Source organism: Gasterosteus aculeatus, chromosome 7 (assembly GCF_964276395.1).
Source record: "Gasterosteus aculeatus chromosome 7, fGasAcu3.hap1.1, whole genome shotgun sequence".
Taxonomy (NCBI): Eukaryota; Metazoa; Chordata; class Actinopteri; order Perciformes; family Gasterosteidae; genus Gasterosteus; species Gasterosteus aculeatus.
The window spans coordinates 3,615,349-3,641,317 of NC_135694.1; the positions used below are offsets into that span (position 1 = coordinate 3,615,349).

The 25,969-nt window shown below is 47.2% G+C and overlaps 4 protein-coding genes and 1 long non-coding RNA gene across 8 annotated transcripts; 3 read left to right on the top strand and 2 right to left on the bottom strand.

The window, feature by feature from the left end:
• Positions 1 to 2,068: 2,068 nt before the first annotated feature.
• Positions 2,069 to 7,646, top strand: LOC120821685 (fatty-acid amide hydrolase 2-B). Of its 2 annotated transcripts, none has more exons than XM_040180572.2 (11): positions 2,069 to 2,439; positions 3,069 to 3,151; positions 3,692 to 3,828; positions 3,984 to 4,193; positions 4,289 to 4,408; positions 5,043 to 5,178; positions 5,438 to 5,555; positions 5,686 to 5,805; positions 6,121 to 6,232; positions 6,676 to 6,864; positions 6,969 to 7,646. In XM_040180572.2, exons 1-11 carry the CDS (start codon positions 2,248 to 2,250, stop codon positions 7,142 to 7,144), a joined length of 1,593 nt encoding a protein of 530 aa, XP_040036506.2. In that variant the 5' UTR covers positions 2,069 to 2,247; the 3' UTR covers positions 7,145 to 7,646. The 2 variants fall into 2 exon arrangements, with proteins under 2 accessions (XP_040036506.2, XP_077961750.1); XM_078105624.1 differs by having other exon boundaries at positions 2,130 to 2,439; positions 3,069 to 3,215.
• Positions 4,274 to 8,510, bottom strand: LOC120821687 (uncharacterized). The gene is made up of 3 exons (XR_013468159.1): positions 8,230 to 8,510; positions 5,013 to 6,915; positions 4,274 to 4,843 (listed from the first exon to the last, which is right to left on the bottom strand). It is a non-coding gene; the product is annotated as an uncharacterized LOC120821687 (long non-coding RNA).
• LOC120821684 (fatty-acid amide hydrolase 2-B) lies at positions 7,790 to 13,040 on the top strand. Its single transcript, XM_040180569.2, has 11 exons — positions 7,790 to 8,541; positions 8,928 to 9,010; positions 9,301 to 9,437; positions 9,558 to 9,767; positions 10,009 to 10,128; positions 10,279 to 10,414; positions 10,596 to 10,713; positions 10,801 to 10,920; positions 11,108 to 11,219; positions 11,371 to 11,559; positions 11,982 to 13,040. Exons 1-11 carry the CDS (start codon positions 8,350 to 8,352, stop codon positions 12,155 to 12,157), a joined length of 1,593 nt encoding a protein of 530 aa, XP_040036503.2. The 5' UTR covers positions 7,790 to 8,349; the 3' UTR covers positions 12,158 to 13,040.
• nelfa (negative elongation factor complex member A) lies at positions 12,643 to 17,839 on the bottom strand. Its single transcript, XM_040180568.2, has 11 exons — positions 17,583 to 17,839; positions 16,456 to 16,627; positions 16,009 to 16,170; positions 15,687 to 15,776; positions 15,379 to 15,506; positions 15,128 to 15,197; positions 14,936 to 15,036; positions 14,740 to 14,848; positions 14,301 to 14,629; positions 14,070 to 14,169; positions 12,643 to 13,425 (listed from the first exon to the last, which is right to left on the bottom strand). The coding sequence occupies exons 1-11, from the start codon at positions 17,790 to 17,792 to the stop codon at positions 13,241 to 13,243; spliced, it is 1,656 nt and encodes a 551-aa protein (XP_040036502.1). The 5' UTR covers positions 17,793 to 17,839; the 3' UTR covers positions 12,643 to 13,240.
• On the top strand, positions 17,116 to 21,121 carry nicol1 (NELL2 interacting cell ontogeny regulator 1). Of its 3 annotated transcripts, none has more exons than XM_078105631.1 (5): positions 17,116 to 17,914; positions 18,664 to 18,779; positions 19,000 to 19,133; positions 19,601 to 19,689; positions 20,155 to 21,121. In XM_078105631.1, exons 3-5 carry the CDS (start codon positions 19,022 to 19,024, stop codon positions 20,224 to 20,226), a joined length of 273 nt encoding a protein of 90 aa, XP_077961757.1. In that variant the 5' UTR covers positions 17,116 to 17,914; positions 18,664 to 18,779; positions 19,000 to 19,021; the 3' UTR covers positions 20,227 to 21,121. The 3 variants fall into 3 exon arrangements, with proteins under 3 accessions (XP_077961757.1, XP_077961758.1, XP_040036508.1); XM_078105632.1 differs by having other exon boundaries at positions 17,778 to 17,914; positions 18,667 to 18,779; XM_040180574.2 differs by having other exon boundaries at positions 17,791 to 17,914; positions 18,642 to 18,779.
• The last annotated feature ends 4,848 nt before the right edge of the window (positions 21,122 to 25,969 follow it).

The following is a 25,969-nucleotide window of genomic DNA, read 5'->3' on the forward strand; positions in this document are numbered from 1 at the left end:
GGAAGAGGGGGGGTGAGGGGGGGTGATGGGGGGGGGGGTCTCATTAGGAAAATTAAATGCATGGATAACACTTCATGGGACCCGTTTGGGCTGTAACGGTTTCCAAGGAGATCTGTTTTCTACGCCGTGAGAGCCATTGCATGAGGAGTATATCCTGGGACAACAGAGGCAAGAAAATAAATAAATAAATAAATAGATGGAAATCAATACAAAAGAGCCCAAAGCCGTCCTCTGTTGTTCACTGAGCCTCGGCCTGCTCACACAAAGGCTTTACGGTTCCCATGAAACACGCGGGGGCACACGCTACAGACACATCGTCTGCATGTGAGTGCAGTTACATTTGCTTTATGCTCTTTCCCAGACGTCGGCATTTGTCCTGCAGCCTCACACAGAGATGCAAACACTGCATATTGTGTGTTTTTCTCCCGTTTCCCCCACTTGTCTCAACATGCCCGGTCGTTCTCTGAGCCTCGGATTTCCCCGCACAGGTAAGGACTGGTGTGTTTTGCTTCCCTCGGTTGGGCCTGTGACATGTTGGTGTGATGTTTTTGCACCCCCCCTCCCCCCCGAGGAGTCTCTGTCTTTTACCTCCGTGATCGTCACGTTATTTTGTCGACAGAAGACGCTGTTTATTTGCCAAAGTACTGCCCTCTCGGAGACGTGTTAATGGGTTAGCAGGTTGTAGGTTAACGTGTGTGAGCAAAAGGTTGCAGAGAAACCTCCCTCTCCTTCTGTTGACAGAATGTAAAGTGCGCTCACCTCGTCCTCGTGGACGCTTCCTGCTCCTCAGCGTCGTCTCCCGAACACAAAACAGGCCATGAAATTAGGTCCCTGCTTACAAAACAGAGGATCAATACGTAGCTCAGCAGGGTGCTGCAGACATTCTGTGGATAATAATGATTTCACATCTATCATATTCAAAGCCCCAATTTGAAGTGTTCCACTAACAAGATGAAGGCACAAAGCTCCTCTGGTTATACAAACTTATGAGGCCATCAAGCTGCTTCTTTAACACCGAAATAGAAGACAGGAGTTATTATTTAACGTATAAATACAGTCAAGATCCTGAATAATCTGCTGTGTAACTACATCTGTCAGATAAATGCAGTGGTGTGAGATGTACACATTATTTATTACTAAAAATGAGGCGAGAATGAGTAGAATTCAGGTCTAAAATAACATGTTAGTATTCAAAGTACCTCAGATAATAATCCGGGTCTTTTCATTCTTACGGTTGAGTGATAAGATGTTATTAGTCTTTTTTCGAATAAACGGTCGAATAACATTGCTTTTCAACATAAGGTGTGAATCTGAATTGATTCTCCACTAACCCACTGACCTGCATTGCAGAGGCAGTTTTTTCTTTTGCTGCTACGTGCTCAGTTTGTTCAATGAGAAGTGAACGCGTGAACATGAAGCCTTCAGCAATGCTGCCCCCTAGTGGTCACAGACCTTCACTACTTCACCAGAGGATCTGCAACAGGAACAATTACAAATCACCAGAAAAACAATACAAACTAACTAGGTGTCAAATAAAGTAGCTCCAAATGAAAGTACAAATACCATTTGTACTAATACCAACTCTACTTTACTCTCAAACAGAACAGTTTTCTGTTAAAACAAAGTTCAGGTTAATATTCAGTGGAACCTTTTATTTTAAAACGTTTGGTGATAAATTACAGATTACATATACGTCCGGGGTCGATGTAGACCAACGTTGGATAAAATAAAAATCAAATCTGAAAATCTTCCAGAAATTAGAAATTAATTTATAAATGATTAATAGTGATTGATAAGATCTACTTAGTGTATGATTCGGGGCCTTTAGCCCATCTCGTGTTTTCTTCTAGTTCTACTGATAAATATTGTGAGAAGTTAAATTACTCACAATAGTTGAGTAGTTATTTTTTAGTTATTTTTTGGTTTCTGAACATACTACAGAACAACATATAATACCTACTATTTATTATTAAACACTGTGCCGGTTTGGCACACACGTTTTTATTTTTTGTGTGGCCTGGTAATCTTTCTTTCTGCAAATAAAAAAACATGAATACTAATGAAAGAAGTCCATAATACCAGCAGGGATTATTTAAAATGTTGAAATAGAAGAATTTCCGCTTCCGATCATATAACCCGCGCGGTGTAGCAGGTTTCACTTCATCATCCTCCGTCAGCTCGCAGGACACGTTCAGTCCGCAGCGACCCGCAGGCCGAACCCCCCCCCCCCCCCCCAGCGGCGCAGACATGGCCCTGACCCGGCTGGAGAAGGTCCAGGTGTGGCTCCTGAAGGCGGCGACGGGGGTCCTGTTCGCGCTGTTCCGGCTCCTGTCCCCTGGCGGCGGGGCCCCGGCGGGGAGGAGGAAGCTGCCGCCCGTCAGCAGCCCTCTGCTGCTCATGTCGGCGACGCGGCTCGCCAACAAGATCCGGAGGAAAGAGGTGAGCGCGCGGCCGAGGCCCTCGGAGCAGAGGGGGGTTATTTTATTTAACTTCTTTTTTATTACATTTTTGTTCATGCAGAGCGGAGAAACGCCTAATTAGTCAACAACTTTTCAGTTTAAACTTCTTCATTTTTAGTTTTTTCGGTTTTGATCTTTATGAACAGGTGCATTAAGAAAATAACTAGCACAATCATGTTTATTATATATGCAAAACATGCAGCACAACAGCTATTGCCATAATCACGTGGAGATATTGTTGCACAACATTAGCTGAACACAAAGGAAGGGACACATAAATGTGCAGGGACACACACAGCTTCCTGTCTGTGCAATTTCCATCTGCTGATGCAAAAAAACAAAGTGATGGCCGCGGGAAACAGCAAACCCTGGTTTACAGCAGAACTCAGAAAAAAAAAAAAGTAGTAGTAGTCCGGAAAATAGCCGGCCCGGACTCTGTCCCTCCCTCCGCCCTGAAGCATTGTGCTGATCAGCTGTTCACAGACATCTTCAACGCCTCCCTGGAGACATGCCACGTACCAGCCTGCTTCAAGGCCTCCATTATCATCCCTGTTCCCGAAAAGCCCCGGATCACAGTACTCAGTGAGTCTAACTGTGCCGTTTGTGCAGGTGTCGAGTGTGGAGGTGGTGCGAGCTTACATCCACCGGATCCAGGAGGTCAACCCCTTTCTGAACGCTGTGACACAAGACAGGCGAGAAACCGTCCATCCTGTCCGCTGATGTCTCTTGTGTTTACTTTACTGCAGCTTTTTCAATGTAATATTTTCTTGACATTTCCCACTATTTTAGGACAATCAAAAGACAATTGAACAAATAGTCTAGAACAGGGGTGCTCATCTTACGTTTAAGAGGAAAAAACCGAGCGAAAAATTAGGATGTAACTAACGACTAGCTTGTTAGCTTTGCAGCGCTCAGGGGCGTTGTTTGAACACGCACAGTGACCTAATTGTACGGGGAAAAAAATCAGATGTCATCTGACTGGTTGTCCTGTGTATCAATCAAGTGACGGGATGGCTGATAGGCTGACGTCTAGTTTTTTTATTCAAAACAACTCAACTTTATTTGTATAGCGTCAGTTTATGACAATGTCACCTCACCTTGTCATGCGATCTACCAATAGAACCTTGGAGATCGACTGGTAGATCGCGATCGACGTATTGAGCACCCCTGGTCTAGAAAATGATGAATAAAATGACTGTTTCTGTTATATTGCCACTGTCATGGCAACGCAGGTTCGATGCGGCCCTGCAGGAGGCGAAGCAGGTCGACGTGCTGATTGAGGAGGAAACGGGAGGAGAGGCGGTGCTGGAGGATCGACTGCCTTTACTGGGAGTCCCGCTCTCTGTCAAAGAGTCCTTCGCCCTCCAGGGTAACCTCCAGGAATCTAAGCTCCTGTCAAACACTTTAAAAACCAGTGACATCTAGTGACTGGTATCATTTGACTGATAACATTACATGTATTTAACATTTTGAGGCAGCTTTGTCTCTGATTTCTGAGCATTTTCAACCCGTTTCATCTTGCAGGTATGCCCTTCAACGCCGGTATGGTTTCCAGGAAAGGAGTGGTGGCCGCTGTCGACGCTCCTCCGGTGGCCCTGCTGAAGCGAGCGGGCGCCATCCCGATGGGCGTCACCAACACCAGTCAGCTGTGCATGTGGTGCGAGACCAACAACCACCTCCACGGCATCACCAACAACCCGTACGACTTCGACAGGATCCCAGGAGGAAGTTCAGGTCTCAAACCGTTAAACCGAACCGCTGGCGGCATCAGGCCCGACGTCAAATCAATCTGATCCATTTCCTCCGCTAACGTCCTCTGCCGGCCTCAGGGGGGGAGGGCAGCATTCTGGGAGGAGCAGGCGCAGTCATCGGCGTGGGCTCCGACATCGGCGGCAGCATCCGAGTGCCCTGTTTCTTCAACGGAATATTTGGCCATAAAACCACACCTGGTAAGAGAAACTAAACGTTAAATCTATACTTACATTATAACTAGTCCAGGTATAGTCGGTAAAGGTATGTTTTCGGTTTGCGCCGGAAGCTGTCTGAGCTTTCTGCTGTCCTGACGTCATTGGGGAGCTGATTCCACCATTTAGGAGCCAGGACATCAAAAATTGGGGATTTTGTTGAGCGTTGAGCTCCCTGTGATGTAGCAACAGGCAGATTGGCGGATGCAGAGCGGCGTGAGCGTGCAGGGACGTACGGTTTGACCATTTCCTGGATGCAGTCTGGACCTGGTCTGTTCGCAAATACCAATGTTTTGAAAAGGATGCGGGCAGCCACTGGTAACCAGTGAAAGGAGCAGAGGAGCGGAGTAGTTTGGGTGACCAGTCGAACTGCTGTGATGTGGATGAGCTGCAGAGGTCGGATGGCGGTGGCAGGTAGACCTGCAAGGAGGGATTACAATAGTTAAGGCGTGAGATGACCAGATCCTTCTGAGTGAGAACAGGGACGTATGGCTGATAATGTTGCTCTTTAACTGCTGAATGTTTTGAATAAGTAACTCTTTGATAGTGAATCATTTTGGTTTTTGTGTTTCTGGCCTGTATTCCTTACGGCTTCCCCGGGTCTGATGTGTTCCTGCAGGCGTCGTGTCCATCGAGAACCAGTTCCCCGTTTGCAGCGGCAGACAAGCAGAGTTCTGCAGCAGTGGTCCCATGTGCCGCTACGCCGAGGACCTGCTGCCGATGCTCAGGATCATGGCGGGACCCAACGCTGGCATGTAAGACCTCCAACTCAGTTATCTCGGCTCAATGTTTCCACCACTAACGGTCTTCCTCCGGTAAAGTGGGGGAACCGAAGAGAACTAGATGCTAATGTGACATTTAGAAATGTAAATGTCTCCATCCACTCAAACCCTTATTGGGTGAATGCAAACAACTTGAACCGCAATCCTAAATGACCCTCACAGCGCTGAGATTGAATCTTTCAGGTTCTGTGTTTGGATCATCTGCTGTATTTCTTCACACGCGTGTATGCAGGTTGTCCTTAAACACAAAGGTCGACCTGAAGAAGCTGCGGTTCTTCACCATCCCTCACGATGGCGGCTCTCCAATGACGTCCCCGGTCAGCAAGGAGCTGATGGCCGTTCAGAGGAAGGTGGGTCTCGTACGACTTCTGCACACTGTCTGTAGAAAGCTGCTAAGTGAGAACGGGGTTCAACCGGGGGGGGGGGGGGGGGGTTTCCTCAGAATGAAAATCCCCACGTGATGTTGTCCACGTTCTGCAGGTGGCGCAGCGGCTGGAGGCCGACCTCGGCGTGACCGTGCAGGAAGTGCACTTTGCGGAGTTACGCTACGCATTCCAGATCCGGGGCGCGTACATGAGTCTTCCCGACAAGGAGGGCAAGGTGGGTCCTCCAGGTCCAAGTTCTTGCATGCGTGTCAGAGCGATGTTCTCAGGTAGCAGAGGCAGAGTAACGGCACTTATTGTCAGATAAATAGTTTGCTAATCTGTTTAGCTGCACAGGCACAGCGTTCCAATCAAACACGCTCACCTCTCCAGGGTCCTCCACTTTGTCTGATAAATCCCTAAATTACCTCTTCCCTATTTTGGGTTCCTTGGTCTGCATTATTTTAATATATATTTTCAATAACTCTTTTATTCTGGCTGCTTTTTTATTTGTTTTATAATGACTTGTGTCCAAAATGTTTGCTTTCCTCAGCCTCCGACGCCATTTGTTGAGCTGATGGGGGAACCAGGAAAACCTCTGTGGCCTTTTTGGGAGCTGCTGAAAAGGATGGTGGGACAATCAGATCATACCGTACCCGCTATCGGTGAGAGGGGATAAAAAGATATAATGTAACTGTTTGTTCATGCTTAAAGCGTAATTTGTTAACTTTTAAGTGGACGTCCAAGCCACCGTGAACCCTTTAAATCGACACGGTAAAGCAATATTGACGACATTAAAAAAAATATTTCGAAATTTATTTCATGTTTAATATAATTTCTTTATTAAACATAAAACACAAAATTATTGTTTTGCATTTGTTCATTAACGTAATCATGTTTTTTTTTTCAAATAACTTATTAATTTCTGTACTTGTGTAAACTAAAGCCCTCCGAACAAGACTGATATGATTGTATTTTTGACACAAACTAACAGAAACACCAACTAATAGGTATCAGTTATACGTAAAATAAAACAAGGAATATGAAGATAACCCTGCTAAATATGCAGGTGTATGCATTTAAAAGAAGTGTGTGTGTGTGTGTTGAGGTTTGGCCCTGATGCAGAAGGCCCACGTTACCGAACCCTCCGCGTTCATCATCCAGCAGAAGGAGCGGCTGCAGAAGAACATGGACGAGCTGCTGGGCACCGACGGTGTTTTCCTTTACCCCTCGTACCCGAGGGTGGCTCCCAAACACCACCACCCGCTCTTCAGGCCGGCCGACTGCGCCTACACAGGTCGGTCCTCGTCCTGCTTTCACAGTCCGGCCTCGAGTGCTCAGACTTACTCTGTAAGAAAAGGAAGATCTTGATCCATATTTTCCACCTTCGCTCCCCTCCAGGTATCATCAACATGCTGGGGCTGCCGGTCACCCAGTGCCCTCTGGGTCTGGGCGAGGAAGGTCTGCCCCTGGGGGTGCAGGTCGGTGCAGGCAAGCTGCAGGACCACCTGACCCTGGAGGTGGCTCTGTACCTCGAGAAGACGTTCGGGGGCTGGAGGGACCCCGGGGCCAACTGAGACCAAACGCTCATCAGGAATATTTATATTTTAGTAATTACTTCTTAAGCCTTTCATTCAAACTGTTCCACTGATAAGATGAAGGCACAAAGCTCTTCTGGGGCCAATAAGTAACAAGATGTTACCATTCTTTTTCAAACAATGGGTCATTGGCATTATTTCAAATGGTCGATGTTTTGCTGCTACGTGCTCAGTTTGTTCAGTAACGAATGAAAGCTTGAATGTGGAGCTTTCAGCAGTGCTGCCCTCTAGTGCTCACAGACCGTTACTTCACCAGAGGATCTGCAACAGGAAATACGCATCTTAAAATATTACAAATCACTAGAAAAACAATAAAAACTGACAAATAAAGTAGCTCAAATACCACAAGAAAATATTGCTGCTGTTGCTGCTTTGTTTATATATTTTAATATAATTAATCTCAGCTGTAAAAAAGTAATGTAGGAAGTTAGAGGAATAGATTCCATATAATTGGATCTTATTAAAGATTTTTTTAAATGTTCTTTTCATGTTTTTCACTCTCAAACAGAAACTGTCCTCTGTAAAAAGCTGAAGTTCGGGTTAATATTTAGTGTATTTTAAACCGTGCGGTAATAAATGACAGAACGTATGTGTGCATGACTTTGCAAGAAAGAGCTTTTCACATAACCACGCGTTTGATAAATCCGCTATTTCATTTGACCTTTAATACTTCCGAGGCCGATATAGGGCAACATCAAGCTGCACACAGTTAAGGCTCCATTGCAGTTTATCGTTTCCAAAATAAAACTTAAATCTGAAAGTCTTCCTGTGTCATATACACATTGGGATTTCACGGTAGTCGTTTCTGGAGCCTCGTAATAATGATCGAAACGTGAAGAATTACAAATCAATATTATTTAAAGATCTTCTTAGTGTATGTTTTTGGCTTTCAATCCATCTCATGTTTTTATTCTATTGATGAGTATCGCGAGACGTCAAATTACTGGCTGCATTGTTTTTTTTTTCTCAAGACAAAAAGCTTCTTTTTGCAAATGATTATAAAAGATCCATAACACCAGAACGGGGAGCATTTAAAATGTCTTAATGAGAATAAAAACACGAACTTCCGGTTCCGCCCGCGCGGTGTAGCAGGTTTCACTTCATCATCCTCCGTCAGCTCGCAGGAGACGTTCAGTCCGCAGCGACCCGCAGGCCGAACCCCCCCCCCCCCCAGCGGCGCAGACATGGCCCTGACCCGGCTGGAGAAGGTCCAGGTGTGGCTCCTGAAGGCGGCGACGGGGGTCCTGTTCGCGCTGTTCCGGCTCCTGTCCCCTGGCGGCGGGGCCCCGGCGGGGAGGAGGAAGCTGCCGCCCGTCAGCAGCCCTCTGCTGCTCATGTCGGCGACGCGGCTCGCCAACAAGATCCGGAGGAAAGAGGTGAGCGCGCGGCCGAGGCCCTCGGAGCAGAGGGGGGTTATTTTATGAGTTCTCAACTCCACGGAGATGTTTTTTCTTCAAGATGCATCTTGATATAATCCATTTTTAACATGGTAACTAAAGCGGTAAAAAGGTAATGCAGCGAGTTAGAAGTATGGAGTCGATTTCAAAATGTTTTGTCATGTTTATGCAGAGCTGAGAAACGACTATTTACTACTTAACTTTTCATGGCAGCTTATTCTTTAGGTTTTTTTCAATTTTAGTTAGCAACATTTCCTCTTTTCCCCTCTTTTCACTCTTTTTTTTGGGGGGTTAGGGTGATATCTCACCTGGAGGGGTCCAATGTAAGACATCTCATTGTGAGTCTAACTGTGGCGTTTGTGCAGGTGTCGAGTGTGGAGGTGGTGCGAGCTTACATCCACAGGATCCAGGAGGTCAACCCCTTTCTGAACGCTGTGACAAAAGACAGGCGAGAAACCGTCCATCCTGTCCGCTGATGTCTCTTGTGTTTACTTTACTGCAGCTTTTTCAATGTAATATTTTCTTGACATTTCCCACTATTTTAGGACAAACAAAAGACAATTAAGGAAATAGTCTAGAAAATGCTGAATAAAATGACGGTTTCTGTTATATTGTCGCTGTCATGGAAATACTTAAATTCTTCAGGGTTTATAGCTTCCACTATGCTGGATAATCTTAATATCAGGCCTTCCTTGAACAGTTATTAACCAGAATTGGGTGGAATAATTCTCCGGCCAGGTTCGATGCGGCCCTGCAGGAGGCGAAGCAGGTCGACGTGCTGATTGAGGAGGAAACGGGAGGAGAGGCGGTGCTCGAGGATCGACTGCCTTTACTGGGAGTCCCGCTCTCTGTCAAAGAGTCCTTCGCCCTCCAGGGTAACCTCCAGGAATCTAAGCTCCTGTCCTGTTAAAAACCAGTGACCTAACGTCTACACGTAGTTAACATGTTGAGGCTGCTCCGATTTCTGAGCATTTTCAACCCGTTTCTTCTTGCAGGTATGCCCTTCACCTGCGGTGTGGTTTCCAGGAAAGGAGTGGTGGCCACGGTCGACGCTCCTCCGGTGGCCCTGCTGAAGCGAGCGGGCGCCATCCCGATGGGCGTCACCAACACCAGCGAGCTGTGCATGTGGTGCGAGTCCAACAACCACCTCCACGGCATCACCAACAACCCGTACGACTTCGACAGGATCCCAGGAGGAAGTTCAGGTAAGAAACCTCCTGATATCAGCTGGAAGAACCGTTGGAGATTCTTCGCTTTCCTGCTTCATGGCCGACGTTGAGCCGGTTCCTGGGTTGGGCTCGTTCCCCGCGTCCAGACCCGGCTGCCAATGGTGTCACCAGCTTAAAACAAGACCTTCATTGAGTTTCTGCATACGTGAGAAAGTTGTACCAAAACAATCGGATGCATTTCCTCCGCTAACGTCCTCTTTTCCTTTGCCTGCCTCAGGGGGGGAGGGCAGCATTCTGGGAGGAGCAGGCGCAGTCATCGGCGTGGGCTCCGACATCGGCGGCAGCATCCGCATGCCGTGTTTCTTCAACGGAATATTTGGCCATAAAACCACACCTGGTAAGAGACGCTAAACGTTGAATCTATACAAACGCCACCCTTTCTTTGATAGCGAACAATTTTCCCGTATAAACTTGGCGTCACTAAAGCACTGATGTGTTTCTGGCCTGTATTCCTTACGGCTTCCCCGGGTCTGATGTGTTCCTGCAGGCGTCGTGTCCATCGAGAACCAGTTCCCCGTTTGCAGCGGCAGACAAGCAGAGTTCTGCAGCAGTGGTCCCATGTGCCGCTACGCCGAGGACCTGCTGCCGATGCTCAGGATCATGGCGGGACCCAACGCCGGCATGTAAGACCTCCAACTCAGTTATCTCGGCTCAATGTTTCCAACACTAACGGTCTTCCTCCATCCACTCAAACCCTTATTGGGTGAATGCAAACAACTTGAACTGCAATCCTAAATGACCCTCACAGCGCTGAGATTGAATCTTTCAGGTTCGGTGTTTGTTTCTTCACACGCGTGTATGCAGGTTGTCCTTAAACACAAAGGTCGACCTGAAGAAGCTGCGGTTCTTCACCATCCCTCACGATGGCGGCTCTCCAATGACGTCCCCGGTCAGCAAGGAGCTGATAGCCGTTCAGAGGAAGGTGGGTCTCGACTTGTGTTCACGGGGCTCGACCGGGCGGGGTGGCGTGGGTTCTCAGATTTAACGTGATGTTCTCCACGTTCTGCAGGTGGCGCAGCGGCTGGAGGCCGACCTCGGCGTGACCGTGCAGGAAGTGCACTTCCCTGAGTTCCGCTACGGATTCCAGATCTGGGACACGTACATGGGTCTTCCCGACAAGGAGGGCAAGGTGGGTCCTCCAGGTCCAAGTTCTTGCATGCGTGTCAGAGCGATGTTCTCAGGTAGCAGAGGCAGAGTCAACCTATTGTAAGATGAATGGCGTTTAGCTGCACAGGCACATGAACACGCCTCTCCAGGGTAAACGATCGAGCACGCTAGTTGGGGCAGATTAAACTCACCAGTCTTGCATTCCTCAGCTTCCGACGCCATTTGTTGAGCTGATGGGGGAACCAGGGAAATCTACGTGGCCTTTTTGGGAGCTTCTGAAAAGGATGGTGGGGAAATCGGATCATACCGTGGCTGCCATCGGTAAGAAGGGAAAATAATAATTTTGTATTTGTTCATTAATGTAATTATCAGATTACTTTGTGTATTATTGAATACAAAGGAACTCCACAAAAGACTGATATGTTTATATTTGACGCAAACTGTAAAACCGCGTGCGTGTGTGTGTGTTGAGGTTTGGCCCTGCTGGAGAAGGCTCACGTTACCGAACCCTCCGCGTTCATCATCCAGCAGAAGGAGCGGCTGCAGAAGAACATGGACGAGCTGCTGGGCACCGACGGTGTTTTCCTTTACCCCTCGCACCCGAGGGTGGCTCCCAAACACCACCACCCGCTCTTCAGGCCGGCCGACTGCGCCTACACAGGTCGGTCCGCCGGTGCTCAGACTCGCTCTGTAAGAAATGTTTGTCTTAGAACGTCTCCTGCAGGCTGCATTCTGATGCAATTTTAGGATTTTATAGGTTGGTACGTTGTCATTATCTAAGTTTAGACTAGATTTTAGGTCACTGGGGCAGTTCTCTCTTGTAGGATTTAATTGCTCTGTCTTTTCTAACCTAAAAATGTCCAGTACACATTACTTTGGGTACTATACTGTAAATCTATCATGACAGCAGCTTTTAACTACAGCAAAGATTCCCCTACGTATCCAATTATAACACATCGTCCACAAGTCATGACTTTGCAGAACAGCGCCGTACAATTCCTGATCTGTGAAGCATAAGAATGCTCCAGTGAAAACCATTTCATACACAATATAATTAATAATTATTTTCCACCCTCCCTCCAGGTATTATCAACATGCTGGGGCTGCCGGTCACCCAGTGCCCTCTGGGTCTGGGCGAGGAAGGTCTGCCCCTGGGGGTGCAGGTCGGTGCAGGCAAGCTGCAGGACCACCTGACCCTGGAGGTGGCTCTGTACCTCGAGAAGACGTTCGGGGGCTGGAGGGACCCCGGGGCCAACTGAGACACGATGACAGCGATAATCCGTCTGTCTTCCTGCTCGCTGTAGTACAAAGAGGCACAATCACGACGGCTGAATGTTTAAATGGAAGAGACGTCTGCACTAATTACCTGATTGTATAATTTGCTGTTCAGAGACAATTATGAGCGCACGCTTTAAAAAAAAAAATTACCACACTAACCAAGTTTCTTTGAGTGAATATTGATACTTTTAACATTTTAATATGGTGCTTGTGATGCTGATAAGTACCTGAGTAAGCGTGCGTTACCATTTTCAGCTCTTCAAAGCCCTCCACACCCACAGAAGCATTGCTGCTGTTCAGACCCCCCCTCAGCATAGCCAAGCTGCTGATGACAATAATCTGAAGTGTACAGACCGTAGGAAACGTTTGGGGATTCTGCTGTGAGCTGCATTGTTGATGCCAGGCCAACTAACGCCAAGCTAAAGGTGAAGGTGGGGAGGGAAGGCGGACAAATAGCAGAAACACCTCACTGGATTCTGTCTTTATTTTCTTGCCTTCTTTGGAAAAAGGACCAAAGAAAATGTTGAACATCCACCTGACGGCTCCAAACAGAACTCGTCATCAGTAAGAACTTATTTTCTCCGTTCTTGTTATTCTTCCCCCGGCCGCCTCCATGTCGACGGGTCATTGTTCTTTTATTTTTGTCACCCTTCTGGTCAGAAGGGTGGAAGATATACCGCAAAAGTGACATTCATACAGAAAAATATCCACAGTCTGGTGTGTTCTTCTTTTGAGACGCGCTCGCCGTGGGAACGACGACTCGGACCACAAATCGTACAAAACACTGACCAGAGAATTATTCAGGAATCGGAGGGTACTTTAAAACTGAAACAATAAAAAGGTTCTGGGTAACAACCAAATAAAGTACAGAAATATTCTTCAGAGAGTCCTGCATTTTGGCGGTGCAGGAACCGGGAGGCGCTCTCTCTCTCGCCACCGCCCGCTGCTCCATTTGGCCCAAATGTGAATGCAAATACTTTTAAATGTGTAAACATGGCTTCTTCGAAGTGGATCAGACACTTTTGAGGTGCGTGTGATTTTTTTTTTTGAGAGCGCAAAGCGCCTCAGGAGGTGTTGGTGATGGGTTTGTATTTCTTGAGGCGGGTCCACTGTCCCGTGGAGTAGTTCATTTCAAAGACTGTGTCCACCAGCATGGTGGTGCTGCCGGTGCCGTCGGCTTTGGGGAGGACCTCCGTGTGCTCGCTCAGCTTGATCTGGATGATCTCCCCCTGCTCCGGGCACGGGTTCTCTGCGAGACGGGCAGGAGGAAACGGTTATTATTGGGAACTCCAGGTCTGTGTTCAGGCACCATCGGGGACAACTCCTTCAAGTGTTTGACTGCGTCCTGTATCTATGTTCTGTTTGGAGGTAAATGCACCTGCTGGATCTAATGGGTTCTAGCATGCGATTGTTTACCCAATTAACCAAATAAAGGGACAAGGACTTCAACACTTCCCTGCAACTATATAAAAAAAAAAATGTAGTTGGAAAAATAATCTAATAATAAAAGTAGCAACATTTCAGCAACAGCAGGAACTTCTTTAACGCTTAAGTGGCAGTTTAGAGATCACGTTCGTTAACTGTTAACCTACAGGGTTAGTAGGTTGGGCAAAGTGGTCGTAACGACTGACGAGCTGCAGCGATAATCGATGCACAAACAGATTAAACCATCTCATTTATGGGCGGCTGCGCTAGACTGAGTCCACAGTTCACCCGTCCTGCATTGGACACGCAGGCCTTTTCCCAGTCAGTCGTCTATGCATCCATTAGTTTAGCTGCCCGTCGTACTCGGACAAGGTTGAGCGAGTGCTTCAGTATAAGAGAAGTTGATATCAGTGTGTCTCCAATTTAAAATCCCCTGTGAATATTTGTAACAACAAATTACTCCTGTACCTCTGGATCCAGCCATGAAGCCCAGGATCAGGGCCTTCTCTGGCCTGGTGACCTTGTTGGCCGTCTTGAACATCTCCTGGGCCGCGTACATCTGGTCTCTCTGAGGAGGAGAAACAGGCCGCAGAGGGTTGAGTGGGCGGGGCCACAGCTCCGCGCAGATGAGTAACACAAAGGCGGAGCTTCGCGCGGCGCTTTACTGCGGCCTTTCAGCGAGCCACCGCGCCATCTTACCGTGAGTGACAGGTTCTTTTTGGGCTGGGGCTGTGGTGGCACGGGGGTGGGAGTCGGGGTGGGGGTCTGAGGTGTGCTGGGAGTCGGGGTGGGGGTCTCCGGCTGGCTGGCTGTGGCGGCTGCCGGGGGCCCGTTGCTGGCCGGGGTGGAGACCGGCGTGCTGGGGGACGTGGGGGTCGCGGGATTAGCCGTGCTGCCGGCGTTGTACATCGGCGTCCTCTGCTTGTACTGGCCCGGTAAGGTCGCGGTGGCGCCGGCGCCTGCTGTCGCCGACTCTTCCGGTTGGCGAGCCGCCTGCTGTGCGTCCCGCCCGGAACCGCCTGCGTTTGCTTCACAGGAGTTTGGGGAAGAAGACACGGTGAGTTTGACACGGGGCTCTGCTGATGCCTCCGTGACCCAATGAAGGCGTGAAAGCGTTGGGGAGTTTGTGTCGACTCACCTGGCTGCGCCTCGGAGCTGGGAATGTAGGAGGAGGAGGGGACCATGCTGGGCGTGGCGGGGAGGTAGCTGGTCGACGGCAGAGGATTCTCGTTCAACGCCCCGAGTTTCTGTAAAACAAAACACTATTTGTTACGACGGACCCAGAGGAGAAGCGGAGTATGTCCGCGTGGGGGTGGGGGATATGGGTGGAGCACCTGTGCGGAGACGAGGCCGGCAGCGTAGTCGGGTGTGGTGTTTTCCACCACTGCTGCCGCGGCTGCTTCTTCTTTGGCTGCTTTCTCCACAGCCTCCGTTTCTAGAAACAGAAGGAGAACATTGATACTGAGCGATAAACTCATGGTGGGGCGCCGAGACCGTGGCCGGTGCAGGGAAGGAAACGTATTTACCCAAAGTCTTCCTTCTCCTCTTAGCTTCTCTTCCAGCTCCGACCATATCCAGCTCTGAAATATCTAGAAGCTGAAAAGAACAAAAAAAGCCAGATAATAATAAGATGTGTAACCTCAGCCACGTCAACTATGAAAATAATTGAGATGAAAAATGTAAGTTCATAATATCGACATCTTACAACATAGACGATGCATATAAACAAGATTCAGTTTCACATTTTCATTTTCTTTGGGGGAATCTTTGACCTTACCTTGACCCCTCTCTCTTTGCGCAGGGGCGTCCGGGCAGGTGCAATGGGTGTACGGTTACTGGGAGGGCTGAATAAACTGGGGGCAGTGGGACTGCGGAACGGGGCCTTGGGAATCCCCTTGAGAGGAGCTGTGATGCAAATATTAACAAATACCAGCAACAGTTACACACCAGTGTGTAATGGTAAAATGCTTCGTGAACACACTTTAAAAAGCGATGATTTTTGACTGATAAAATGTGTTGCGATGATACTTTTTAAAGCAGTGAAAGAGCTGCTGCCTGGGATTCATTTGTAGACATTTAACTCACTAGTAGTGTCAATCTTTTTGACCAATCCTCTCCCTTTGGCATGAGAAGGCACTCCGGCTGTCTTTTTAAGCTGCTGGGCGGTCTCTGTGGCTGGAAAAGAAAATAAAAGATTTCATAACAGGTGAAAGATCAAAAAAACTACACACAATTCTTAAATCAATACCTTCCAGAGACCGTGAACTATGAACCAACAAATGAATAAACAATCAACTAGTACGAGCTGTAAACAATGTAAAGCAAATATGCCAAAGGAAGCCCGCAGAAGAAAAAACAGCACAGAGAGAAAAGCACTGTGTATTAGTTGAAGTTTCCACCGACGTACATTTCTGTAGCAGCTCTGCTCTGAGGGTGGCACTCTTGGGCTTCCTCTTCAGCTGGAAATGTTTGACGGGGGGTGTAAGAGGTCCCACCAGAGTCATTAGCGCACTCTTGTTCAGGTACTGGCACTCCAGAGGAAGCATGGCGGATGCCTCGCACTCGCTCACTGGGGAGGAGAAGGGAAATCGGTACATCTCTGCCTCTGGCTGCATTTTGGTCCAACACTCAGTTCAGCATATATTTAACGTCGCTAAAATCCCATTTAGTTGGTCCTTATGAATGGTCATCACTGTGTAACACTCGCCCAGGGAAAAGATATTTAGCGGACCTTGATTTCAATGATGAAAATGGAGCATTGCCACATGGATCATTTGCTTCAAACAAGGTAAATGATGTTGAACTCCACCACAGCTTCGTGAATATGAAAAGGCACAGTGACGCATCCCCCTACCTTTCTCCCTGAGCTCGCCAAGAATATCCTGCACATTCGGATTCTGCTCCTCCAAGTCCAGATTGAGCGAGCCGGTCTCCGGGAAGGACTTGAGGATGTCGGCCACCATCAGCACCCACGGCTCTGAATCCACTGTAGCCAGCTGGATGATCTCCGACAGGGCCTCCTTCATCTGGGAGAGAGGCAGGCAGTGTTAGCCAGAAGCCCCGAACACGAAGAAATGTTTTACGCTGCCCGAGAATAAACGTATTACTGTTTAAGGGTTGTTATTTGCAGGATAATCTAATCATCCAGTTTTCGACTAAATTGTTCATCTAAAATGTCAAAACTTAACTTGCTTATTTGTTTTGACCAACAGACGGATTATTTCAAATCCATTTAATTTGCAGGATCCAATTAACTAAAGTCCATCACATTCAAGAGGCAGACTCGCATGTTCATTTTAATCTTGTTAACGACAAACATCATCGGCTTAAGCGAAGGCAGCCATCGCGTCACCTGGGGGATCATTTGTTGTTGTTGTTGTCACGGTCGGATCACAACAAACCGTCCAAAGCGCGCGTGCATGTTACGACGGGCTCAACAGGTGACCCGTCGGACTCGGTGCTGGTACCGCCCTCCCGCTCAGCCAGCTAAAGTTAGCTCGGTCATGCCCATCCCACCGTGATGTCTGCACCAGACACGCTGGGCTCAAGCTTCCCGTCGGCGCTGCGTGCGCGAAACCGCCGCCGAAAACACACGCGGAATCCCGCGCTGTGCTCCAGTTAGCTGGTCGAGCGGACGCGTGACGTTGCCGTGAATTCGTACAGGCGGGGTAGGGGGGTAATCGGCGGGATAACGGCTGCGGTGCGTTTCCTTCCCTTTGCGTTGGCTAACGGCGTTAAACCGTCGGAAACAACACTCGCTAGCACGCTAACGCAAACCCGAGTAACTAACGCTAGCGGCGCGAACGCGGTGAGACGTCCCGCCCGAAAAACAGTCACTCCAGAACAGCTAAAGTTTTTTTTATTTCATTATTTACAGCAGCCAGCAAGAGTTCGAGCGTATTCCTCCGCGTTGCATTCGAATTATTTAGCCTACCTCACCTGCCGTGCTAACGGCTACGTAGCTAACGCGGCGCAACCCACCTCGTCAACGGTCCGCCTGGGGAGATGCAGCATCCCGAGCAGGAGTTTGAGCTTCACGGGCGGCGATAAGCTGGAAAAGCACAGCCGTATGTTGTCTATCACCGACACGGTGAGCAGGGAAGCGATGCTCGGGGGCGTCCACAGCTCGTCCGTGGATCCCAATTTGTTGTGAAGCCACAGCCCGGTGTCGCTGTCCTTCATCGACGCCATCTTGGAAAAAGAAGTGTTTTGAGTTCGGGCATTTTAACAAGCTACCTAAGAAAACAGCCAGGACCCCGCCCAGTACCCGGGGCCCCGGGCCATCGGAACCAAACAATGCGACATTAAAACCGGTATAATTCACTTTATGGACTGCGGTTGTATCCCTGCTTTACATGCTTAAAGCCATTTATCCGTCTGTATTTTGTTTTAATAAAGTGAAAGAAGGATGGAAAACACTTCACAGAAGTAACTATGGGTTTATTAACTAACGTTAAAGAACGTTAAATGTTTCATTATTTTTGCTTACTTTGAATAGTTAAATAGAAATTACAAAAGTATCAACATCTCTGCAAGTCACCAAATATGTTTACTGTATATGCACAGTATATCGTTGTATTATACACTATAATAATCCAAAGTATCAATGTCAAAAGTAGCAATATTAAAAAAAAGTTTTTAAAAACGTATAATGCACCCAGTGATATTCCTTTATGTGTAACATATGTGGCAATATATGCCTTCTGATTCTGAAAAGTTATTATAATGTAGAATGCTCGAGGTGTTATGCACATTATTACTCATGTAATAGCACGTGAGCAGCATAGTGGAAAGGGATGAGAACATTTGTACTACCTTATAAACCTTTATACATTACTCTACAACACATAAAGTTAAAATGTATCCTGTTAGGTATGTTGGATTGTACAACATTTCCCTCTGAAATATTTAAGATTGACAAAAGCACAAAGTAGTAGTACATCAATTCATTAAATTTATTTATTACTTATTTACTTCCCACAGTTGATTATAATCGTGCTACACATGTTTAGTCTTTGGTATAATTTCGCTTTTACCCAGGATTTTATTTTGACTGTAAAAGCAGGAAGTCTTGATTCTGGTACCCACATGGCGCATGCGCACTTCCCTTGAATCGCATCCGAGGTGGGCATCTTGCGTTGATCTGGCGTTCAGCAAAATATCATCGACTGATTCACGGTAGGTTGACATGCCGTTTGTAAAAGCAAACAGTCATTGCCCTCCTTGAACTCTATTATTTTTAAACCACTCCACATATGTACGAATAGAAAGAAGAAAAAAAAACACGACTGTTTCCCGGACAAAGCCGACGTTGTTGTGTTATTCCATTGATTTGCGGACATTTTCTGCGGTTGTGCATAAAACACTCACCCGCACATTTTAACCGTGATTCCCGCAGGTAAGCGACCACATCATCGAGCATGGCGTCCGGCGGACATCTGCGGGCAGCCGCGCTGCTCCTGGCGGTGCAGCTGCTCCGCCTCGCGGCGGCTGATCCGGATCAGGACGGCGGGACCGTCATCCCCGCAGAAAGTACGTGGGTTCGTCTTCGGCCTGGTCGGTGCGGTTCGTTTAGTGTGGAAATGTGTGCTTGCCACGGAGACCGACGACAGCAGGTCCACCCGGAGGCTAATTGGGTCACAACGTGGAAATGGGCCCGCTGTGCTGCTGTGTGACCCATTTTCATCACCTCCAGCAGGCTCGAGCAACGTGAGGGTTTTAGAGGCACATCGGCATGATTCTTTATTTTGTAGCCCCCATTGGTGATAATTCCCAACTTCCAATTAACTAATGTGAATTTTCAGTAGACCTCCCCAGTTGACATAAATTGCTCCTTAAATAAATAAAAAAAAGAATGGAGAAACAATTCATTCAAAAGCCATAAAACCCTTTAATGAATCACTCAGCAGGGTTTTGGTGTGAGCTCATCGCTTTGTAGCTGACTGACTCAGTAACGCCACCGATGACCCGGTGTCACCGTCTTCGCTTCTTGTTTCCAGGTCGCCCGTGCGTGGACTGCCACGCTTTTGAGTTCATGCAAAGGGCGCTGCAGGATCTAAAGAAGACCGCGTTCAACCTTGATGCCAGAGTAAGTGACGTTTCCTTGTCAAAAGCATCTCCTATTTTTCCTCTTTTTTTTTATAGTTTGGTTTGAGAGATTTTTTCACCTCCGGTGCTTTGAGTGTTAAACGCTCGTGATTCACCAGCCGATGAGAGTTTCACAGAACCATCACTGTACAATAATGAGACCTTACTCTTTGAACCGTCTGATGAGGGCTGTTTATTGGAGTCGTTCATCGCATTTAATGTGATCTTTTACTACATTAACATTACGTGCATTCAGGATGTTTCTGCATGTAATGTTGCTCCCCACTCATCATTATAATAATGGATTTCTTTAAGAAACCTGATGGTAAATCACTGTTTCAATGCCGACAATGGAGAACACAACCTCTCACAGAGCTTTCACCATCTGGATCGTGTCAGAAATAAGTCATAGTTTCTATGTTTTCGAAGTTCAGCCCGTGTTGCTCGTGTCCGCCCCCCCCCGCAGACGGAGACGCTGGTGCTGAGGGCCGAGAGGAGGGCTCTGTGCGACTGCATGCCCACCAACTCGCTGCGCTGATGGGACGCCCGAGGACGGTCGCCGCGCCGACAACAGACCCCCGGAAAGCCAAACCACTCCACTCGTGTGCAGCGATTTCCATCTCAACCCGTCCGCGCCGCAGGCACTTTATTTTCTGTCACATCCCAGCGGCGTGACGCCCCCCCCGATGTCACGCGTCGTTGTTCAGCCTTATACCCGGGACGACTTTTATACCGCTGATGTTTGCCTGTGGAATTAGTTTGATCGTTTTGGTCGTCGTAGGAGTCGGGTCTCATCTGTCTCCCGTTAAGCGTAAACGGCTTTGGACTTTTTTTTCTCGTATTTGACTGTATGAGGCGGTAGAATGCGTCGATACGTTTCCTCGTTGAATGTGTGAGATTAATGTTTACAACGATTATACACATCAAACTGTAGCATCTCATGGGATTTATTTAACTGCTCAGAAATATTTCAATAACTGTAAAAAAATAAAAATAAAAATACAGATTTTTTTTAGGCTAGCTTCTTTTCCCAAAAAGAACAAAAGGCTTATGAAGGCAAAACTTATAAAAGAACGTTATTTTCTCTGTTATAACCATAAAGATTTTAAGAAGAAATTTTGCCAGGAAATCAAACCATATTTTAACACTTTGTCATTCTTGTAGATATCGATTTAGCGCAGCACTGTAGCATGAATTTACAGCACTTTTTGTTAACCTACTGTCAATGTAGATTGTCTATAGATTATGTAAATGTACACAGGTCTTATCTGTCTGACAACGGTATGCAAGAATAGAGGTGAGCAATACGGTGTCAAATGAACTGTGTTATGGAAGGGGGGAGGGTGGGGGGGAGTCGGCTGCAGCAGGGGACATAGAGATAGAAATAATTATTGTCTTAATGTTGTACCTATCAATAAAAACAATGAATAATCTGCACTGTTTTTTATTATCAATGCTCATATTAATATGAAACAAATTGATTTATTCGTAGTGATTGAATCAGCACAGCTCATGTCGATTGATCCCAGACATCACATCTGTATTTCTTTATAACCATATAAGTTAGATAACAGCAGAATGTTGCCTCTGTTCCCGTATTGAAGGAGATGGTGTGTGTGATGGTCTATGGTCTTCCTGTTTTAGCTGACCTCATCCTCTTCCACACACACACACACACACACACACACTTATTTACAACAGGATAAAAAAAAAACTGCAATACCTGCATCTCCACCAGCAGGAGGAGCCCTAAGTGAAGGCAAGGCTGCCAGCTGTGTCGCAGCAATGCAGCACTCTCCACACTGACACCCCCCCCTCCACCTCCACCCGATCCCTATGGCTGCAAATGCAGATGGGGTGAAATACTATAGGATACAAAAAAGAAGAAGAGTGCTGGCAGTTCTACGGAGGCAAAGCCCCTCACACCCAGTGACCCGGGACGCTGTGGTTCTGCTGCCGAGGCCGCTCTGACACCCCCCCCCCAGACGATGAACTGGTTCCAAGGAGTGAGCGAGAGGGACGCCGAGCGCACCCTGAATGGCTCAGAAGGACCCTTGTCGCCAAGCGGCCTCCACTCACTCCCTCGCTCACTGGCTCCTTCCCTCTGCAGAGGCCTTCCCGCTTTCCTTTCATCTGCTCGGAGAAGCTTACTAAATCGTTCCAGCTGTTTGAAATTCTCATATGGGCGAGGGGGGGGCAAGATCCTCAATACTTTCCTGCCCTTTCACCCCACTTTGCATTGCTTTGACATTATTTCGCAGACAAGTACACTGTCAACTGGATGTTATCTAAACCGAAGCATTATATCAGGGCGAGGTGAAGCCCCGCTCCCGGCTGGAGGCGGAGCCACTGCAGCCGCGAGCTAATTATTTATCCAATATTTCATCTGTCTTCCATTAGAAGAACAGATGGATGCTATGTGATACGAGGATGTCACACTGAGAACGACCTTGTGGTATTTATACAAAACCCACCAACTTGACGGCTCAAGTGACATCCACTTTGGGATAACGTCCAGATGTTCACGCGAGACGCCTTGCGTTGACCTTACCGCTCGACGTCGAACCTCAATCGACATGGGAGGGTTTTGCAAATCAAGCGACACCATCGAGACCTGCATTGGTTGTGAATAGTAGACATTCTTTACTATTTAGATGTGTGAGGCTGCAGATTAAGAAAAGTGCTGAAGTAAAAGGCAAGTAACGCAAATGGCAGCAGAGACGAGAGTCGACGTGGTGGTCGTCGCAAACACCATCAATGAGATGCTGAAAAAATGAATTAAAAAAAAAACGACCAGCAGCCGGTGTGAGAGGAAACTGTGAAAGAAATAAAGCTGCTCACAAGCTGGCGACGCCTCTCCCCCCCCCCGAGGAGGAAATAACGATATGAGGAACCCCGCATGAAAAGCATCTCCCTCCAGATGTTAATCTGCTCCAGTTTGAGAGACTTCTGAGCGGAAACTGAATAGTCTCAGTCTGCGAGGTTTTATTTATTGATAAAGCAGCAGTTCTCAGTGTTAGAAGCTTCTCATTGCTCACAGAGGGACAGTTACTATTCTTCCAGGTAATCTTGGCGATATCAGACCTGAAGCTTAATGTGCAGAGACAAGCATTTAAAAGAGGTGTAAACACTTGTTCAGTGGATCCCCTGCAGCTTCATACTGGTGCTGTTTAGTGGGAGGCCACAGCAACAAGGGGACACTAGCCAATGTTAACAGGGCACCATGAATAAGTGATGTGCATCATGATATATTCATTATATATAGTTATAGAACACATGATGCAGAGGAAGATTACTCAAAGAGGGTTAGAGTGACAGAGGAAGAGTCATTTTGGAAATAAACATGCGAGCTAAGGTACGAATGCATCCCGCTTGTTGCCGAGGCAACTTTATTTCTCCGTATCGTTAAGCACCAATATACCAAAAGGTCAGTTGATTCAGACCACGATAACAAAGCCAGTGGTGGTGACTTTTAATACACACAAATAAGTGTAATGTAATATTTCGAAAAAAAAGTACATTTTATTTATAGGCCTTCAATGGAAATTTCATTAGTAAAGAAATTGAAGATACCCGTTTTTCCACATGTCTTCGATAGAAAGCGCATGACTAAATGAATGAATTCGTTCATATCCAATGAGTTTCCAGCTCATTTCTATTTTAAGATGATTTAAGTATAGATCTTAACAGAAGTTTGTTGCACTCTCTTCACTAGACAAAATCTTCCTTTAATATCTCAGTATTAAATTAGGTATAAATATATGGCGGTTAAACCTATTCCACGTGTCTCTCTTCATGTTTTCAGTATATAAAAGGAGTTAATCTCCTTTCCCATCCAAGGTTAAGAAACCCCTGATCCCTCCACAGCAGGAAGTATTCATGAGGCGTCTCAATGCTGACATCATCCATAGCAACGGGGGTCAAAGGCAGCTCCTCCCATTCCTTCCCTTTAGTCGGGGTCGCTCTGAGCTACTTCATGGGTGGGTCTGAAGAGAAAGACAAAATGATTAGCCGTGAACTAGAGGGCCTAATGGTGGAATCAGCTCATGAAAGTGTCCTCAGATCGAACGCCTACAATTCTCAGAAACCACTTCAGATTGCGGTTTGGCTTGGTGAGTCTGACCTGCGGCCACAGGAGGGAGACAGCGAGTCAGACCTCGCGCTCCTTCTCCCCTCCACATCTGGACAGATGCGTACATGTAAATGATTACCAAGTAAAACATGTCAGTAGTTTTTACCTCAAAATGTAAGAACATAAATAGTGGATCGGCTCTGCTGGATTCGTCAGTGTTAAAGGAGCAATAACGTTTGTCCTCTTGTGTAATTTACTCGTTACCCCAAAAAATGTCAGCAATGTGGATGGACCAGCTCTAAAAAAAATAAATAATAAAGTTTATAATTGTTTTTCCACCAAGAGCTGAACCTTCGAGGTCACGTGAACTTGCGGAGAAACTGATGCAACATGGCCGTGCAGCAGCGAGTGGGTGGGGTGGGGGGCGGGGATGCATTGAAGGCTAGAAAGGGTATTTTATGTGCTAAGGAGCCCCGTGTTTCACACACTGTTCATGCACGCTGCAGATCAATAATCATTTATATTAAAATACATAGATATGGATATAAAAACCAACCCGCTGCAGCTCGCACACTGTGGGAAGCACGCTGAGGAGCGGGGCCCTGAAAAGGGTCAAGAGGTCACAGCCGGAGCAGAGGCAGGAGACTGGCATTGTGATCTTTAGGGGGGCGGGAGGGTCCTCAGACGCAGGGAATCTCAAAGTGTCAGAGGTCACGCGCTAGATTATTAGAACAATATGCGAGTCTCTGTTTTCAACAAGTCCGTTCATGTGAGGAGTAACGGAGAAGCACGCTCAGGGTTCTTGCACATAATAGTCTGTAGTTCATCCCTTTGCAGGCAAATCTCACTGAGTCAACCGTTTGATCCAGTTAGTCATTAGTAATGAATAAATATAGAGTTTAACGATGTTCCAAACATCACTTGTGATTTGTGATACTTGCCTACAGTGTAGAAAATCCATCTGCCATAGTCAGTATATGTACTCTTTGAAGGTGAAGGTGAGAGTCATTTGTGTATCGCAAATCTCTGTTTTTAATATATTGAAAATAAAGATTTGGTGATGGAAACTGATGGAAAAGGTCAACTTGTTGGCAAAAGGCTCTTTTTATTTTAAAATAATGTATTGTAGATGGTAAATAGTTTCAAAATATCTTCAAGCTGATCCCTTATTAGACACGCAGAGCGTAGAGTTATTAATGTTTGACAAAATGGAAATATATGGGAATAACGTTTTGGTGGATGTCATACAGACTTGATTAGTACCGTGGCAAAATAAAGACAGCAGTTTGAGATCATATTTGTCACTTTGGCGTGTGTCATGGGTAGCTATAGTTGCTGTTTTCCGTCATTTGCTTCTAAATCCACGAAAATAAAGACATTTTTAGAAACTTTGTTTCGCTCGGTGGCGACATTACCGACGGCCCCTGAAGCGGTCGGTGAAAAACGGACACTGCGCATGCTCGCAGCATCTTCCAGCCGCTCGGCGTGGCGGGGCGGTGCAGGTGCTGACGCGCTGAAATCCACCTCTGGACACATTTTTGCGGAGCAAACGTCCGGGATGAGCAGAGAATGTGATGACTTTAGAACTCAGTTTATCACCTGACTCCCTCCTGCCGGCGCCCCCCGCGGTGGGAGGAGGAGGGGGTGAGGATACCTTGAGGAGGGGGGGGGGAGTGGGTGGATGCAGCCTTGTCAATAGCGGGTTGCCTCCGATGATCCGGTTCAAACAAGTTCTGCTGTGCGAACGTGGCTCTGCGAGGCTCCGCACGCCCACGAAGACACAGCAAACAAACAAACAAACAGACAAACAAACAAACACGCTGCGGACTTAATGTTAAAATATTAGACTCGTCTTGTTTTCTAAACCGCGGCGGCGACGACATATTTATTGCATAATATTCAATAAGGGATTTCTGCACGTGGAGGTGATGCGCTACAACGGCGCCGCGCACTTTATTCATCATTACATTACAAGATGTGGAGGAAAACTAACACACACTTCAGCAGTCATCATGCAGCTATTTTGTTCATGAAGCTTGGTTGTATGATAACAGTCGTGGTCAATTACAGGGACCGATGGAGGGAGGGAGGGGAGGGGGGGGGGGGGGGGGGGGGGGCGGATGCAGAGTCATCGCCACCACAGTCGCGCGTAAAAAGCCGCTATTGTCGCTGCTGGATCTAATGTGTGTGTGTGTGTGTGTGTGTGTTG

What these genes read in the sequence shown, in the direction of transcription:
- nelfa (XM_040180568.2), bottom strand. Translation starts at nt 17,792, where the DNA reads ATGGCGTCGATGAAGGACAGCGACACCGGGCTGTGGCTTCACAACAAA. An exon ending in CAAAAAGATTGACACTACTA is followed by an intron (nt 15,507 to 15,686) that starts GTGAGTTAAATG and finishes TTTGCATCACAG; the next exon opens with CTCCTCTCAAGGGGATTCCC. An exon ending in AAAAGAACCTGTCACTCACG is followed by an intron (nt 14,170 to 14,300) that starts GTAAGATGGCGC and finishes TCTCCTCCTCAG; the next exon opens with AGAGACCAGATGTACGCGGC.
- LOC120821684 (XM_040180569.2), top strand. Translation starts at nt 8,350, where the DNA reads ATGGCCCTGACCCGGCTGGAGAAGGTCCAGGTGTGGCTCCTGAAGGCG. An exon ending in ACAAGATCCGGAGGAAAGAG is followed by an intron (nt 8,542 to 8,927) that starts GTGAGCGCGCGG and finishes GCGTTTGTGCAG; the next exon opens with GTGTCGAGTGTGGAGGTGGT. An exon ending in GCGGGACCCAACGCCGGCAT is followed by an intron (nt 10,415 to 10,595) that starts GTAAGACCTCCA and finishes GCGTGTATGCAG; the next exon opens with GTTGTCCTTAAACACAAAGG.
- LOC120821685 (XM_040180572.2), top strand. Translation starts at nt 2,248, where the DNA reads ATGGCCCTGACCCGGCTGGAGAAGGTCCAGGTGTGGCTCCTGAAGGCG. An exon ending in GCGGGACCCAACGCTGGCAT is followed by an intron (nt 5,179 to 5,437) that starts GTAAGACCTCCA and finishes GCGTGTATGCAG; the next exon opens with GTTGTCCTTAAACACAAAGG. An exon ending in GGCCGACTGCGCCTACACAG is followed by an intron (nt 6,865 to 6,968) that starts GTCGGTCCTCGT and finishes GCTCCCCTCCAG; the next exon opens with GTATCATCAACATGCTGGGG.
- nicol1 (XM_078105631.1), top strand. Translation starts at nt 19,022, where the DNA reads ATGGCGTCCGGCGGACATCTGCGGGCAGCCGCGCTGCTCCTGGCGGTG. An exon ending in GACCGTCATCCCCGCAGAAA is followed by an intron (nt 19,134 to 19,600) that starts GTACGTGGGTTC and finishes TCTTGTTTCCAG; the next exon opens with GTCGCCCGTGCGTGGACTGC. An exon ending in CGTTCAACCTTGATGCCAGA is followed by an intron (nt 19,690 to 20,154) that starts GTAAGTGACGTT and finishes CCCCCCCCGCAG; the next exon opens with ACGGAGACGCTGGTGCTGAG.